The sequence below is a fragment of the Pan paniscus genome, chromosome 4 (genome assembly GCF_029289425.2).
Source record: "Pan paniscus chromosome 4, NHGRI_mPanPan1-v2.0_pri, whole genome shotgun sequence".
NCBI classification, from domain to species: domain Eukaryota; kingdom Metazoa; phylum Chordata; class Mammalia; order Primates; family Hominidae; genus Pan; species Pan paniscus.
Window position 1 is genome coordinate 51,437,507 of NC_073253.2, and position 16,107 is coordinate 51,453,613.

General features: G+C 36.0%; 1 protein-coding gene across 2 annotated transcripts in view; it reads right to left on the reverse strand.

Moving 5' to 3' along the window:
• IPO11 (importin 11) overlaps positions 1-16,107 on the reverse strand; it is a 212,552-nt gene that overhangs the window by 150,142 nt on the left and 46,303 nt on the right. For both annotated transcript variants that reach the window (XM_003827413.5, XM_063604439.1), the window contains 3 exons: positions 7,875-8,007; positions 4,831-4,889; positions 676-724 (listed from right to left, as the gene is read on the reverse strand). In XM_003827413.5, coding sequence (XP_003827461.3) covers positions 676-724; positions 4,831-4,889; positions 7,875-8,007 — 241 coding nt within the window. The remainder of the gene's footprint in view (positions 1-675; positions 725-4,830; positions 4,890-7,874; positions 8,008-16,107) is intronic.

Genomic DNA, 16,107 nt, shown 5'->3' on the forward strand with positions numbered 1-16,107 from the left:
AGCCCAGGAGTTTGAGACCAGCCTGGCAACAAGGCAAATTCCTCTACACTCATTACCAGTACAGTAGTCCCCTCTTAGTTTTGCTTTCCTCAGTATCAGGTGCCTGCAGTCAATCATGATCCAAAAATATTAAATAGAAAATTCCAGAAATAAACAATTCTTAAGTTTTCAATTGTGCACCATTCTGAGTATGGAGATAAATCTCAAGCTGACCCACTCCGTCCTGCCCCAGACGAGAATCCTCCCTTTGTCCAGCAAATACCAGCTATATACACTACCTGCCTGTTAATCACTTAGTAGCCATTTTGGATACTAGCTCAAAAAAGCATAGTACACAAAGGGTTTGGTACTATCTGTGGTTTCAGGCATCCGCTGTAGGTCTTGGTTCGTAGTCCAAGGAGGGACTTCTGTATATGAGACAAAAGCTAAGCTTCTAACTTCAGAAAGTTGATACAAAATACTCATTTTAGCTACATATAGGATCTCTGCAGCTATCAAGTGCTCACTCAGGGAGCAATTGGACAAGACACTTTCTCTAGATTTATAAGTGTGCAACAGAAGCTATTAATGAATAAGCATCTATTAATCCCTCATTAATCCTAGCTATTAATGAATGAATAAGCTATTAATGAATAAAAATTCTACAGTAAAAAGGACTGCAACGAAAGTACTTACTGCATTCCAGAAACTGTTTTAGACGTTCAAATATTCCATGTAAAAAATCCTAGAAAAGAATATTATTTTAAATATCTCAATTTATTATTATAAACATTTACCTTGTATCTTTTTCAGGGATACCAAAACAAATCTATCACATCACTTAAAAAAATTAGCCGAAGAAAAATAAGTTAAAATTAGTTAAGCAAAAAACAGTTCACTATTATAAACAAGTCGTCCACAGGAAAATAACTATAGTATTTCATCCCTTCAATATCTCATTTAGTTACATAAATCACTTTGCAATGAATAAAAAATTACTTTCTAAGCATCCTGTTTCACTAAACACTCTCTATTCTCCTTACTGCTTTAATTTTTCTTCACAGGCTTTAAATCCCTTGAAATACTGCACTTGTCCATTTATTATGTGGCTCCTCCCATTAGAATATAAGCTCCTTGAGAGCCAGAACTTTGCTCTGTTTACTGCTTTATCCAGAATCCTAAAACATCATTTGGCAATAATAAGTATTCAAAAAATGAACACATGGTACCAATTATTTACACCACAGTTCTTAACTTCAAGTATATGACACATTGGTCCTCAGATACTAGTATTAGATAGGCATCAACATATACCAGCTAGGTCTAATGGACCCTTTTTTTGAAAACATATTCTAAGATATGTTTTGAATAATTAACAGGAATAAATATAAAGAAATAGTGAAAAAAACTTAAAAATTTTAATAAGAATTTAAACATAGAAGACATCTTTGTATCAATAAATGTTGGTGTATAAACATCATAAAAGATGTCACACACTCAATTAGCAAATGAGGTAGTCTCATTTGTCATGAAATACTGGATGATGATGGCTTTCCTGGAAAATAATTAACTCTAGAATGCCACAATTCCTCTCTATCAAATATATTGTTCATTGATCAATTCTTGAGTTTGAGAAAATTCAACTAGGATACCATTATCTGAAGACTTAGTGTCTGAGATTTTCCTTAGACAATTTCATTGTTAACATTAGAGTCAAGAGTACTGCTCTCAGACTCTCAATATCCATCTACTGACTCATCAAAAAACTAGTAAACCTCTTCCTCTGTCAATTTCCTTCCTTCTCTCTGTCATTTCAAGCAGAAAATGTAAAATTCTGAATTCTCAACTGTTAAATAAAAGCTAAAAGCAGAGTAAAATCAATGTTTCCAGTCTTCCTTTATACCTTCTGGAAACGTGATGCAATACAATTAACACAATTTAATTGGGTTAAATTAATTGGCAACACAATTTAAAAAAAGAAGAAAACTTCAGGATGACAACTTCACTACTGCATCATCTTCCATTTTCATACTATTTCTGTCTTTTTAAAGCATAGTTGACAATAATTGATAACGAAAAGTAACAACAGAACAATGAAACAGCAAAAGGTTTCAATTATAAAAGAATTAGGTCACCAAGATCCCTTAAGTCTGTTAAACTTATAAAAGGGTCCAATAGTCCTATTCTCCAAAGAAAGTAGAAAATTATAAAGGCCATCGATTTTAAAAGCCATCATTATCACTGTGCCTGCCTTCAGGGCCCAGAATCTCACCACTGTCATATATCTTTTCTTCAGCATCTTTTAAGCTCTCTGTTATTTTTAAGATTTTTAGGCCAAGTGTGGTGGCTCACGCCTGTAATCCCAGAACTTTGGGAGGCCGAGGCGGGTGGATCAACTGAGGTCAGGAGTTCGAGACCAGCCTGGACAACATTGTGAAACCCCGTCTCTACTAAAAATACAAAAACTTAGCTGGGCATGGTGGCAGGCACCTGTAACCCCAGCTACTCAAGAGGCTGAGGCAGGAGAATCGCTTGACCTTGGGAGGCAGAGGTTGCAGTGAGCCGAGATCACGCCATTGCACTCCAGCCTGCGCGACAGAGTGAGACTGTCTCAAAAAAAAAAAAAAAAAAAAGATTTTTATATTATTTGAAACGTTGTCTTTAATTTGTTAAGATTTTATCCTCTTTCTAATTGACTGATGTACTTAATTGCTACAATAAGGCATTTATAACTGAGTAAAGGTTGACATGTGATTTATGCAACCAGAAAAATCTCAAGGGAAAGCCAAAGCTCACAAAATATCGATGACAGCCAGTGCAAACTACTATTTCACCTTATAGGAATAGAAATCAAATCAATTCATTTTCACTTGAAAAAAGATAAACATAATATTCTGGTTAATATAATGAGAGTAATATTGCATATAATTCCTGAGACTTTGACATATTGCTTCTACCATAAAGGATTTATTCATTAAACAAACAACTATTGAGCATTTACTATACAGAAAAGACTGTTCCAAGCTCCGAGTCACAGTGAATAAAACAAAGCCCCTCCCTTCATGGAATTTATACATTCTAGTTAGGGAATTGAAAAGGAGTTGTCAAGTTGGTTTCTCGAAAATCTTTTTTGGCAGCATGGCAATCGAAATGTATCTGGATTTAAATCGAGGCTTGACATTATCTTTCAGCAATTTGGTAATATGTATCAATACTGTGGAGGGGCATATGCTTAACCCAACATTTTCAATTCTAGGAATTTATCCTAAAGAGATTAGAAAACCACATAACAGTTACCCAAATGATCAGTCCATATCTTTTATCAAAAATGAAAAACTGAGAACCTGTATGTCCGTCAACAGACAATTGTGTAAGTACATTATAAGAATCCTATATTAATATCTCTTTTTGAAAAAATTAGTCTACTGACACTAATCATATGAATGTACCATACAATCATTTTAAAAATAACATGTAACAATATAACTGACAATGGAAAAATATATGTAATATGCTGAGTTTGTTTTTAAAATGTAAGTAAGGAAACGACATGTAAATATGATCCCATTTGTATCAAATTGAGTGAGAGGGTCTATCCAGAATAATATGCATAAAATGTCTTCAAGGATATTTATAAACTTTAGCAGTATCTCTGAAGAGTAAGATTATGAATGATTTTTTAGTTTCTTTTCCTGAAATTTTTAACTTAAAAAAAAGCATGTCAATTTTCATAAAATGAAATAACCATCACATTATGATGATGTATATTATGGGTTTTAAACTCATTTAACAATAGAACAATTACTTCAATCAAACCTCAATATACAAAAAATACTATTTTTTTTAATGGCTCTGGTCAAATCTAGTAGGGGAGACCCAAAGACCCAATTAGATTTGTTTTTTCCTCAACTCCTGAGCAACCCCCAAAGTGACTTACAAAAAGCAATGTTTTACCTGAGCTAAACTTACTGTGAATTCTAACACAAATCTAAGTATAATAAAATGCCATTTCATTTATTTAAAAAAAAAAAAGAAATGCAACTAGGCCAAGCACGGCCACGCCTGTAATCCCAGCACTTTGGGAAGCCAAAAAGGGCAGATCACTTGAGGCCAGGAGTTCGAGACCAGCCTGGCAGAAATGGTAAAACCTCGTCTCTACTAAAAATACAAAAATTAGCTGGGCGTGGTGGTGCATGCCTGTAATCCCAGTGACTTGGGAGGCTGAGGCAGGAGAACTGCTTGAACCCAGGAGGCAGAGGTTGCAGAGACCCAAGATTGCACCACTGCACTCCAGCCTGGGTGACAGAGCGAGACTCTGTCTCAAAAAAAAAAAAAAAAAAAAAGAAGATGGCTATCTACAGACAATGAATATATATCACAACTTATGATCAATTTATTCACAAGGTTTTTCTCTTATATATTTTTTTTTTAATAGATTGTGAACAGCATGTATTAATGTAATGATCAGACAGAAAAAAACAAATTTATTTTAAATACATAAAAACAAAGGAAAATATTAAGTATATAAATAACTATCTACAATGTACCTGGTAATGTTATAATAGCATTCAAATTCACAGGAGTTCATTTTAATTTAAATTCAAATTAACACTCTCAATGTACCATGGCATCCTTGAGAAATTATCCTAGGCCTATTTCCTCTCCTTCACACAACAGCCACTTTGATGTAGTGAAAACAGACCAGAAGTCTAAAAGTCAGAATGGTAAAAAACTAGATGGTCACTTAATAAAAACTCTTCTAATTGAATGCCAAATAAAAAGAGCACTCTTTCAAACATTCAGGAAAATACCACTTTCCCAAAGTCACAGCAAATTTCTTCGATCACTTACCATCACCTCCATATTCTTATGAGGTTCCACAAATCCATTAACAGTTAACTTCCGCAGCACTGAAAAGCAAAAGCAAGCTTTACTTGAATCTTATTTTATCCTACTAAAATTACAATCACAAGAAAGATTCAGAATTGCAAAACTTAATCAAGCTTGGAGGTTAATCTGGGTTGGAAAGTTAACTCCTGGTCATTTGGCTGGGAAATTAGTGGGAAAAATGGAACTAAAGTCTAGTTCTTCTAACTCACAAATGCAGTGTTCTTCTGACTTATTGTTACTACTCATGTTTCTAAAACTGGATTCCAAAATTTAGTGTAATTTATATAATTGTTAGTACTTCTTACCTGCAGTAACTGAAATTGGGAAAGTTATTTCTATTTCACAAACTTTAAGCTATGACTCAACAGTAACCAAAAACCTTCATTCAGTTTTAGGCTATATTAATGGAAATACAATGATCTCCTAAAAACGATATAAAAATTAAACCCTATTTCCAAATTTGGAATCAACTACACTGCTCAACTGTGACATTTCATGAGTAACACTGACAAACTAGTGTACACAGAGAGATAAGCAGGATAACAGATTTGAAGGCAGAGCTAGATTTAAATCCTTGCTCTGTTGTCTACAGTTGTAATACTACTTTGGGCAACATTTCTCATCTCAGTTTCCTCATCTGTAAAATGCGGTTAACAAATCCTACTTTATGGGGTTATTGATGGATTCCATGGTATATGTAAAATATAGCAATTATTTAGCAACAATAAGGATGGTGACAGTGTAAGAGACAAAATTAAAAGTTCATTAAATAAGCATTGCTATTACAGTACTAAAGAATTATATCTTAAATAGTGTTTATGAGGTCTAAAGGCAATGGATTAAATTTAGGTTTAGAATGTAGCTGTCTACTAGACCTTCGGTTTGTAAGTCTAAAGCAATGTATTAAAATTAGGTTTAGAATGTAGCTGTCTATAAGACCTTCAGTTTGAAATCATCATATGCAACTCAGAAGTTGCTGCATCATAATGATGCAGTAAGTTTTCCTCGTTTTCATAAGGAGAAAACAGAATTCAAATTGAATCCCTTATTCTGGATATGCTTTCTCACCACAAGACCTTGAGCCACAATACCTGAGAGGATCCTTTCCTTCTCCCTTCATCAACTAGTTAACTTCCACTTATCCTTTAAGATTACGGCTCAAAGATCACTTTCTCAGGGAAATTTTTCTGATCATATTATCAGTTATCATAATATCATAAGGCCTCTGTCACAGGTGTCACTTTAAATATATTTGTGGGATCATTTTATTAAGTCTGTCTCCCCAGTGCCAAGGATCTATAGATTTGTCGAATGAAATAATGAATGCATCCATGTCTAAAAGATACTAAATGCACATAAGTGTAAATTCAGATAGAGATTACACAAAACAAAAATTCTAGTTTGGAGTATTTCTTCATTTCAGAACAGAAATGTATAGTTACAGAACAAAATTTTCCAGGGCAGGATATCTCTAAAAAGTTAATGTGAATCTAAGACCTTCAGATGGTGAGGTATTAAAAAGCTTAAGGCAGGCAAAGATATAGTAAAGCTACATCTTTTTCGTCAGGAATTAGGCTTTGAAATCAATAAGGTAAGAAAACCCTATAATCAAAAGAAATCTTGAAAATTTCTTAATCATTAAATATACTACTATACACACAGCTTTGTATACACAGCCTTATATCACTTTCTGTAATTCTTTCTGAGCAAACATTTCTCTCCAATGTCTGTAATTTCTTCCTCAAGAATGTTAACAAAACCATCTCCACTCACTTTTATAACTACTTCTACAATGGATTTTATTTTTCAACAGTCCTTTAAAATCATTCAAACATTTCTTCACAGGTTTCACAAAATGTGCTGACAGTTTGGGATTTGTGCATCCATTGTCTGGTGAAAGTAAGTGAATTATTAAGGCAATGCCAAGACTGATGGGATTCCAAGGTACCAGAATGAGTATGATAAAAGAACTTATAGGTAAAACTAAAAAGAATGCAAACTGAGAGTAAGAGAGAAACTGATGCTGCCTGAGATCAAACTAAGAAAAACAAACTAGGCCAGGCACAGTGCTCATCCCTGTAATCCTATCACTTTGGGAGGTCAAGGCAGGAGGATCACTTGAAGCTAGGAGTTCAAGACCAGAAAGATGTAAAAATCAGCCTGGTGAAGTGGCATGTGCCTGTAGTCCCAGTTACTCAGGAAGCTGCAGTGAGAGGATCACTTGAGCCCAGGAGTTCAAGGTTGCAGTGAGCTATGATTATGCCACTGCACTTCAACCTGGGAGACAGAGCAAGACCCTGTCTCTCCAAAAAAACAAAAACCAAACAAACAAAAAGAACTAAAAGAGTCTTAGCAACCAGAACAGAAAGAAGAGAGGGACTAGAAAAGTAAGAGAATAAGACAAATGAGTATATTTTAGAAGAAAAGGAACCTAGGAATACATTCATCAAGATAAACAGCTCAAGGAAAGTGAGATGGAGATTTATGCTAAGGGAATGCCTGCAAGCAACATATACCAAGACACAGGCCAAGATGGCATCCTATAAAGCACCTTCTGAAATCCAAGTGAGCCTGAGGCACTAAGATGAAAGATAGAGCCTTGCCTTTCCAGGGAAAGGAGGGATGAAAGACAGTGCTCATTCCAGCCTGGAGAAAAAATTTTAGGAAAGTTGGCATGAAAGGATAAGTGTAGGGGTCCAGAATGAGAAAAATAAAGTAGAAACAAAAATTAGAAGCATTTGAAAAAAATATATTCAGAGCCATGAGGCCGCAATAATGTGAATCTAACTATCCACTTCAACTTATTATATGTGCTTTCAAAAATCAGAAGGGGTAGAGGAAGAGCTACTGCCACAAAACTATAAATAAGCCCTTATCTTTCAGGGAGAAATAAACCTCTTATTTTTCCAGTGAAACTGGGAACAGAAAACCCGTCTAAAGGAACTATTTGGTGACTGTTCTGAGGTATCTCATTTCAAAAATGAACATATCAAGCTTAATAGTACCTTTCAATGATAGCAGAGTTCGTTCTAGTGAACTCAAAATTGCAGCTTCATTGCCAGAAGAAACTTGTTGCAGGAATGTGTCTGTGTGGTGATTCCACAGAGAGCAGGCAAAATTATAAATTCCAGAAGCTAACTGCAAAGAAAAGGCAACAAATTTATTCATAGTGTATTATACATTTCAGTAATACATTAGAACTACAAAGTAATATATTTTAGTTTCACAACTAAGCACACATTTTCTGAGAGATCTGAAATAGTCAAAGAATATTTGTGGCAATGTTTCATACTTTTTTAGCCACAATGCACAGTAACACATACAGCTTACACTGGCTGCTAAACACACACAGACACACCCCTAAAATACTAGTTTCTTAAAACAATATTAATACCTCATCAAATGCCTGCATTGCAGTCTTATATATTCTATTTTTATTCTTTTTATCTCCACTAATAAGTTGCAACCTCAGTTTAAAACAATGATTTATGGACTGTCACTGAGTATGTCAGATAAATCAATATATGAAGATATACAAAGGAGAAAGCCTTCCGTGTTCTGCCAGTTCTACCCATATGGCTTTTGCACATTTAATGCCAGGAACATACAAACCACATGGTTTCTCAGTTGCTTTACTAAAGTGTGCTGATATTTAAAAACCTGACCCTCACATTAAGAATGTAGTTAATCTCTGCCTCACACTTTGAGGCACAACATCTTCCAGTGACATCTTCAATTTTTTCCAGGAGTTCTCGGAGCAATCCAGCTGAGTCTACATGGCTATTTACTTTAAATTAAAATTAGATAAAAGTATTTATGACTAGTTATCATCAGCATACTTCGGAATGCTTTTTCTTACTCAAGATATAAGCATCTCATGTTGACTAATTAAATGCTATTTATAGAACAGGCATCAGAAACCAGAGCTGCAATCCTGTTAAAATCATGTTTCTATGAAAAAATCAAATTCCATTTGTTAGTTTAAGTATTTTTAATGTGCCATTAAAACGGCTTCACCATATCCCCCAGGGCAACTTTGCATGTATCCACACAGAACACACAAGCTTAGCAAAGGCTTGAACCTCAGTTAATCTGAGTCTTGGCAAAACATCCTGTGATACTCCCAGAACACAAGAGGATAGAAGGCTTGTAAGAAACTTACAAGACCATCTCCTACTCGTCTCTTTATCTGCACCATTAGGTTATCATGAGACAGTTTCTCATCACCTCTCAGGTTCTGAAGAGGTATAAGGTTTTCTGCCCTACTCCCCTTAAAACACACCGCAGAATATAAAACTACTGAGCTATATGGTCTAGAATTGGCTTCTCAGCAATTAGGCATCCCACAAGTCACATTAGAGTCATCTATCTCCTATTGTTTCTGTGCCATTCTTTCTGGTGTATGAGACAAGGCCCACAGGAAGCTGGCACCTGTAGGTGCTTCCTTTCTCTATCCAAATTAAATAATGAACTGCCTGAATCTAAAAGTGGTTCACTGTATCTTTACAAACTAAATCAGTCAGGGATGCCTTGGCCCTTCCTCATCTTGTGTGTATACTTCACAACAGGTACAATGACACTCATTAAGCTACTTTAGCATATTCTCAAGTATATATGCAATATTTCAAAGAGTAAAATCAAACTGTTGAATCCTAATGTTTCATTAGAGCCAAAATACTTTAGTGATCATTCTCTCATAGTGTTACAACACAAACCACTGTATCATAAAAAGAGTTTGAAAGTGACATTTTCCCATGAAGTAGTATTATAGCAGAGAAGCAAACATTCACTCTGATAGAAGGGAAATAATATTTAAAAAGTGGGAAAAAAGCTTTATTTCAACAAACTTGCATGCTTTACTTATAACTTCAGTAAACCATAAAATGAATTCGTATTTTTCTTAGTAAGTCCTTTCGGAAAATAAAAGACTGAAATACATATCCAGAATTGAAAAAACATCTATCATCCTAAATTTTATTGTACTTACTGTGTAATATACAACACCCTAAGCTTTCCCAACACATACATCATTAAAATATTTTGTCAGAAGAAAGTGAAAGAATACGAACAGAAGGATTTAGACGCAGAAGAGGTAAGAATTCTACAAAACACCTAAAATTAAATTTTAAACTACAGTAAAATTTCTTATTGTAGCAAATATTTCAACTCCCCAAAAATGAAATCTATAGCCTTGGCTATAATTTGTAGATCCATTTTGTACTGTGTCTTTTTGTAAGAAAACAAAAACTCAAAGGGTGCCATATCCAAATTTCAAATAAGACCAAAAAACTATTATACTTTAAACCGATATCTTGCTTACAACAAAACGACATTTTGAGTAATTTTATAGCTTTTCTTTGCATCTCCTTAAAACTACCTGTTAACGTTAACGTCTGTATAGATTAAAATTGTTTAAAAGGACTTTATATTGAAATTTTTTGTGTCGCTATTATCTGAAGTCACTTGAACTCATTTAAAAGGTATGCTCAGACCAGGCGCGATGGCTCATGCCTGTAATGTCAGTGCTTTGAGAGGCTGAGGCAGATGATCACCTGGGGTCAGGAGACCAGCCTGTGCAACATGGCGAAACACGGTCTCTATAAAAAGTACAAAAAAAATTAACCAGGCATGGTGGGGTGCACCTATACTTCCAGCTACTTGGGGAGCTATGGCAGGAGGATGCCAGGATGCCTTGAGCCCAGGAAGGGAGGCTGCAGTGAGCCGAGATCACACCACTGCACTCCAATCTGGGTGACAAAGTGAGAACCTGTCTCAAAAACAAGCAAAAAAAAAAAAAACGAAGAAAACAACAACAATAAAAAATAACCAGCTGGGCACAGTGGCTCACACCTGTAATCCCAGCACTTTGGGAGGCCAAGGCAGGAGGATCACAAGGTCAAAAGATCGAGACCATCCTGGCCAACATCGTGAAACACTGTCTCTACTAAAAACACAAAAATTAGTTGGGCATGGTGGTACACGTCTGTAGTCCCAGCTACTCGGGAGGCTGAGGCAGGAGAATCCGGGAGGCAGAAGTTGCAGTGAGCAGAGATCTCGCCACTGCACTCCAGCCTGGCGACAGAGCAAGACTGCATCTCAAAAAAAAAAAAAAAAAAAAAAAACCACCAAAAACAAACACATAGACCAGATGCGGTGGCTCACGCCTGTAATCCCAGCACTCTGGGGGACCGAGGCAGGTGGATCACCTGAGGTCAGGAGTTCGAGACCAGCCTGGCCAACATAGCAAAATCCCATCTCTATTACAAATACAAAAATTAGCTGGGCGTGGTGGCACGTGCCTGTAATCCCAGCTACTCGGGAAGCTGAGGCAGGAGAAATGCTTGAACCCAGGAGGTGGAGGTTGCACTGAGCTGAGATCACCCCACTGCTCTCCAGCCTGCGTAACAGAGCGAGACTCGGTCATTTAAAAAAAAAAAATACAGAAATAAAAGGTATGTTCAGTATATCAGTATATATTATCTTCTATGCTCTAATGTCTCTTAATACAATAACTAACAATTAACTGCATTGTATAAAAGAGATAAACATTTTTGGTATAACTAAGTTCTGTTTAAACTTTTTTTTTTTTTTTTGAGACAAAGAATCTCACTCTGTTGCCCAGGCTAGAGTGCAGTGGCGCAATCACGGCTCACTGCAGCCTCAGTCTCCTGGGCTCAAGCAATCCCCTCACCTCAACCTCCTGAGTAGCTGGGACTACAGGGATGCACCACACCAGGTTAATTTATATATTTATTTTTATTTTTTGTAGAGATAGGATCTCACTGTGTTGCCCAGCCTGGTCTCAAACTCCTGGGCTCAAGTGATCCTCCTGCCTCAGCCTCCCAAAGTGCTGGGATTACAGGCATAAGCCACCATGCCTGGCCCTGTTTAAACCTTTTGATATCAAAATATAAAGTACACCCTGGGCATGGTATCTCACAACTGTAATCCTAGCAATTTGGGAGGCTAAGGCAAGAGGATCACTTGGGGTAAGGAGTTGAAGACCCATCTAGGCAACAAAGTGAGACCCTTTTTCTACAAAATGTTTCTTAACAAATTAGCTGGACATGGTGGCACATGCCTGTAATCTCGGCTACTTGCAAGGCTGAGGTGGGAGGATCATTTGAACCCAGGAGTTCAGGGCTGCAGTGAGCTATGATCACACCACAGCACTCCAGCCAGGACAAGAGTGAGACACTGTCTCTAAAAATAAATTGAATGTTTTTCTTATATATACACATATATTCATATACATATAAGTAATATATGTGTGTAAATTAGAACTAGTCCCATTCACTAGTCGTAAGAGCCATAGACCTTTTATCTAATTCTCAATACCCCCCACTACCACTACATGCCAGACTCACTGAAAAAAAAAAAGGATGGTAACAGTAACTATTCCCTAGTTCCTCAATTAAAAGTAAGATTATGCTTCAAAAAGAAAAAAAAAAGAGTCAGCCAAATAAAACAGGCACAGGCTCAAGAAAGAAAACATTAAGGGAGAATTTGCCACCCTACATAACCACATATTTTGAAATTGTGTCAGATTTTTCTAAAGTATTTTATATTGGCCAGGCATAGTGGCTCATGCCTGTAATCCCAGCTACTCAGGAGGCTGAGACAGGAGGATCGCTTGAGCCCAGGAGCTTGAGGTTGCAGTGAGCTATGAGTGTACCATTGAACTCTAGCTTGGGAGACAAAACCCTGTCTGTAAAAAATAAAAACAGTATTTTTTTTAATAATGGTAGCAAAGGGGCAAAACTGTTCTTTTTTTTTTTTTTCAGGCATTACTTCTGTTACCAGAAGAATATCTCTTTGCAGAATTCTACCACTTGCATACACACAACGCAAATCACAGTAGACATATTCAACATAAAATCCTCCCCACTCACCTACAAAACAAAGAATAAAAAGTACCAAAGAACATCTCTGAATACTATACCAAAGGTTGTTACTGTGACAAGATTGAATAAAAGGAAGCATTTAAACATGGTGGACTCAAAGTCATTTAAAAAAATTCTATTCTGTTCCATAAAATCATCTCCTTTTCTATTTATCATTTGACTCTAAAAATGTGTTAGAAAGTTCAGTAATTGAGGTAGTCAAAGATTCCACTCTATTTCACCTTAAGCAACTTTCAATTTTGAAATTTTCATCTCTACCTCTCACAAAAATAAGTAAGATTTATAGATATTAATGGCAAAGTTAGATCTTGATCTATTAATTAATTCTTCCCTCTTTCTGTCCCTAGAAAGTAATACTTAATATGAGAGAACTACAGGCTAAAACATCTCAAATCTGAAAACCCGAAGTATTTGCTTCAAAATCCTTAACTTTGAGTACCAGCACGATGCTCAAGGGAAATGCTCACTAGTGTTTCAATTTTCAGATTTTCACATTTGAGATGTTCAATGTTAAGTATAATGTAAATATTACAAAATCTGAAAAAAATCTGAAACATTTCTGTTCCCAAGCATTGCAGATAAGAAGTACTTAACCTGTACTTTAAGGACTACAGATACGAAAAGCACATAAGATGCCTGGCACACAGCAGGTATTGCTAAATGAAGGCATATAGCATTTGAGACAGAAATTTAAAAAGAAACAATAGTATGGAAATTTAAAAACAAAAACCTAATAGTCAAGGACATCAGGCATCTCTTAAAGTTCCAATTCAAGACTCTCTAGCTAGCCTACGAAAGGTCTCTACACAAATGGCTGGAATGAAGAAGCAACAGCACTATCTTTCGACAAACAGCCTCTCCTTGACCAAACTTTAGTGAGGCTTTTCTGAATCTTTGTCCTAACTAGGCTTCTACTTTTGGACTTCCAAAATGTCTGTTCTTTGCGTCACCCAATTTTAGCAAGAAATCTTGCTATGTTGGTTTAGCCAGAATCCCTATCTTTGACATTGATATCATCAATATCTCATCAGGTTGCTTTCGGCAAGAATCCTATTAGGTCAGTTTGGCCAGGAACCCCCTCTCATCCCTGATGATTCTTTTTAGTAATTTTCCATCCTCTCAACCCCTCATCCCCCCAACCTCCCACCCTTTCCATCCCTGCTCCTTGGCAATAAATTCCCACTTTTCCTTGTATTCAGAGTTGAGCACAATTTCTCTCCCCTACTGCAAAACCCCACTGCAGTAGTCCCATCTGAATAAAGTCTGTCTTATCATCCTTTACAAGTGTTTGATAAGTTTTTCTTTAACACCTTTCAGCCCTTTACCTTTCAGTAAAACCAGGGAGAGAGATAAAGAAAGAAGAAACAACAGGAATAAAGAAGAAACCACAGGAAGTAACCATTGCCAACTAATATATTCACAAGCCCTGTATACCTCCTATCTGCTCCAGAAAACACCAACTGATACATGCTTACAGAAGGCTCAGCTGGAAAAGAGTAAGTAATAAAGCAACCAAGTAGGAGAAATAAAAATATTTTTTTCTACATGTGATTCTAAAAATGTGGAGGGGGGAAGGAATATTCAGTGAGACAATATGCAAATAAACTGTTTAATGAAACATGTTAGGTACTAGTTCATGAAACCCCCAAATACTTAACATTTTCTATTTCTAAACCAGAAGAAACAGTGCCACCTACTGACTGTTTAGTGGCTGTAACTGAGAAGCCCAAAGCCTTGACTCCAAAGTATCAAAAGCTAACCATTACACACTAAGTATTTTAGCATTTCAAATATTCTTAAACTTTTTTAGCCTCAGAATTGTTATCTTCATAATTTTCCCTTAAGAAACATTAGCACCAAAAAAGTTTTACATCAAAGTTCATGTATTAAATAATTCATTACGAATACTGAGACAAAAAATATTCGCTATAGATGCCAAAATCTGCTTAGCCTGAACCTAATCAGCAAGGTATATTAATCAACAAATGTAGGAGGCAGAGCATCCTACAAGACAACTAATCTAGTTTTTTTAACAAGTCAATGGCATTTTTAAGGGGGAGAGGGAGGAAGTCAATACTATTCAAAATTAAAAGATTTGTAAAAGACATGTCAAATGCACCTTATTCATTTTTCTGGCTCAAGCCACTTGTAAAAATGTGTTTGAGAACAATCTAGAAAACTGGATAAAAGTATTAAATGATATTAAATCACTTTTTACTTCTTCAGGATGGTAAAAGTTAAATACTTAAAAAATAAATCTATCTTTTCACAGATAAATGTTGAAGAATTTAGTTAAAAAAATATTTAAATTCCTTTAAAATAGCTCAAAAAAAGTCAGAGAGCAAAAACAGCAAAATGTTGACTATTAGATCTAGGTAATAGTTACATGGCAGTTAATATTTTTCTTTACTTTTCCATGTTTTTAAAATGTATTTTCAATTTTAAAAACACCTGTATTCTTAACAATAACTAAAAAGGTTATTTTAGTAATAATCCGTTTTTTTGTTAATAAGGCTTAAGTAGGCCGGGTGTGGTGGCTCAGGCCTGTAATCCCAGCACTTTGGGAGGCCAAGGCTGGCGGACCATAAGCTCAGGAGTTCGTGACCAGCCTGGCCAATACGGTGAAACCCCCGCCTCCACTAAAAATACAAAATTAGCCAGGCATGGTGGCACACGCCTGTAGTCCCAGCTACTTGGGAGGCTGAGGCAGAAGAACTGCTTGAACCCGGGAGGCGGAGATTGCAGTGAACCAAGATTGCGCCACTGCACTCCAGCCTGGGTAACAGAGCAAGACTCCGTCTCAAAAAAAAAAAAAAAAAAAAAAAAAAAAGGCTTAAGTATAAATTTGCTTCCACTTAACTATGACATAAATATATATTAAATTACCAAAATGTATCAAGCCAGAAGCTTTAGTAGGTACAAGATCTATCTCAAAAGCAATTTCCAGCCAAACTGCTGATGTCTCTCAACTAATATTTATTTATTTATTTATTTATTTTTGAGACGGAGTCTCAAAAATGTCAATGAAGGAATGTCAATGAAGGACATTCCTAAATACCTATAGCATTTGTAACTTACATGCTTTTTAAAGTAAAATCTAATTTTCATTTTGTTTTCAAACCTGCCAGTGATATAGCTCAGGCCCAGGAGGGACACTGTGGCCCATCTTTCAGTTCCCTAAGTCTCTTATCCTAGCAACAGCCTTACGCCTCTCTTCAGCCACTTAATGTCTACACACTGTTCTCATGTATCCAAAATATCAACTCAGTAAGGAGGAGGAACAAAAAAAAAAAGAGTAAAACTACTCTACTCCCTGGGTGGGCCCTTACCTTTC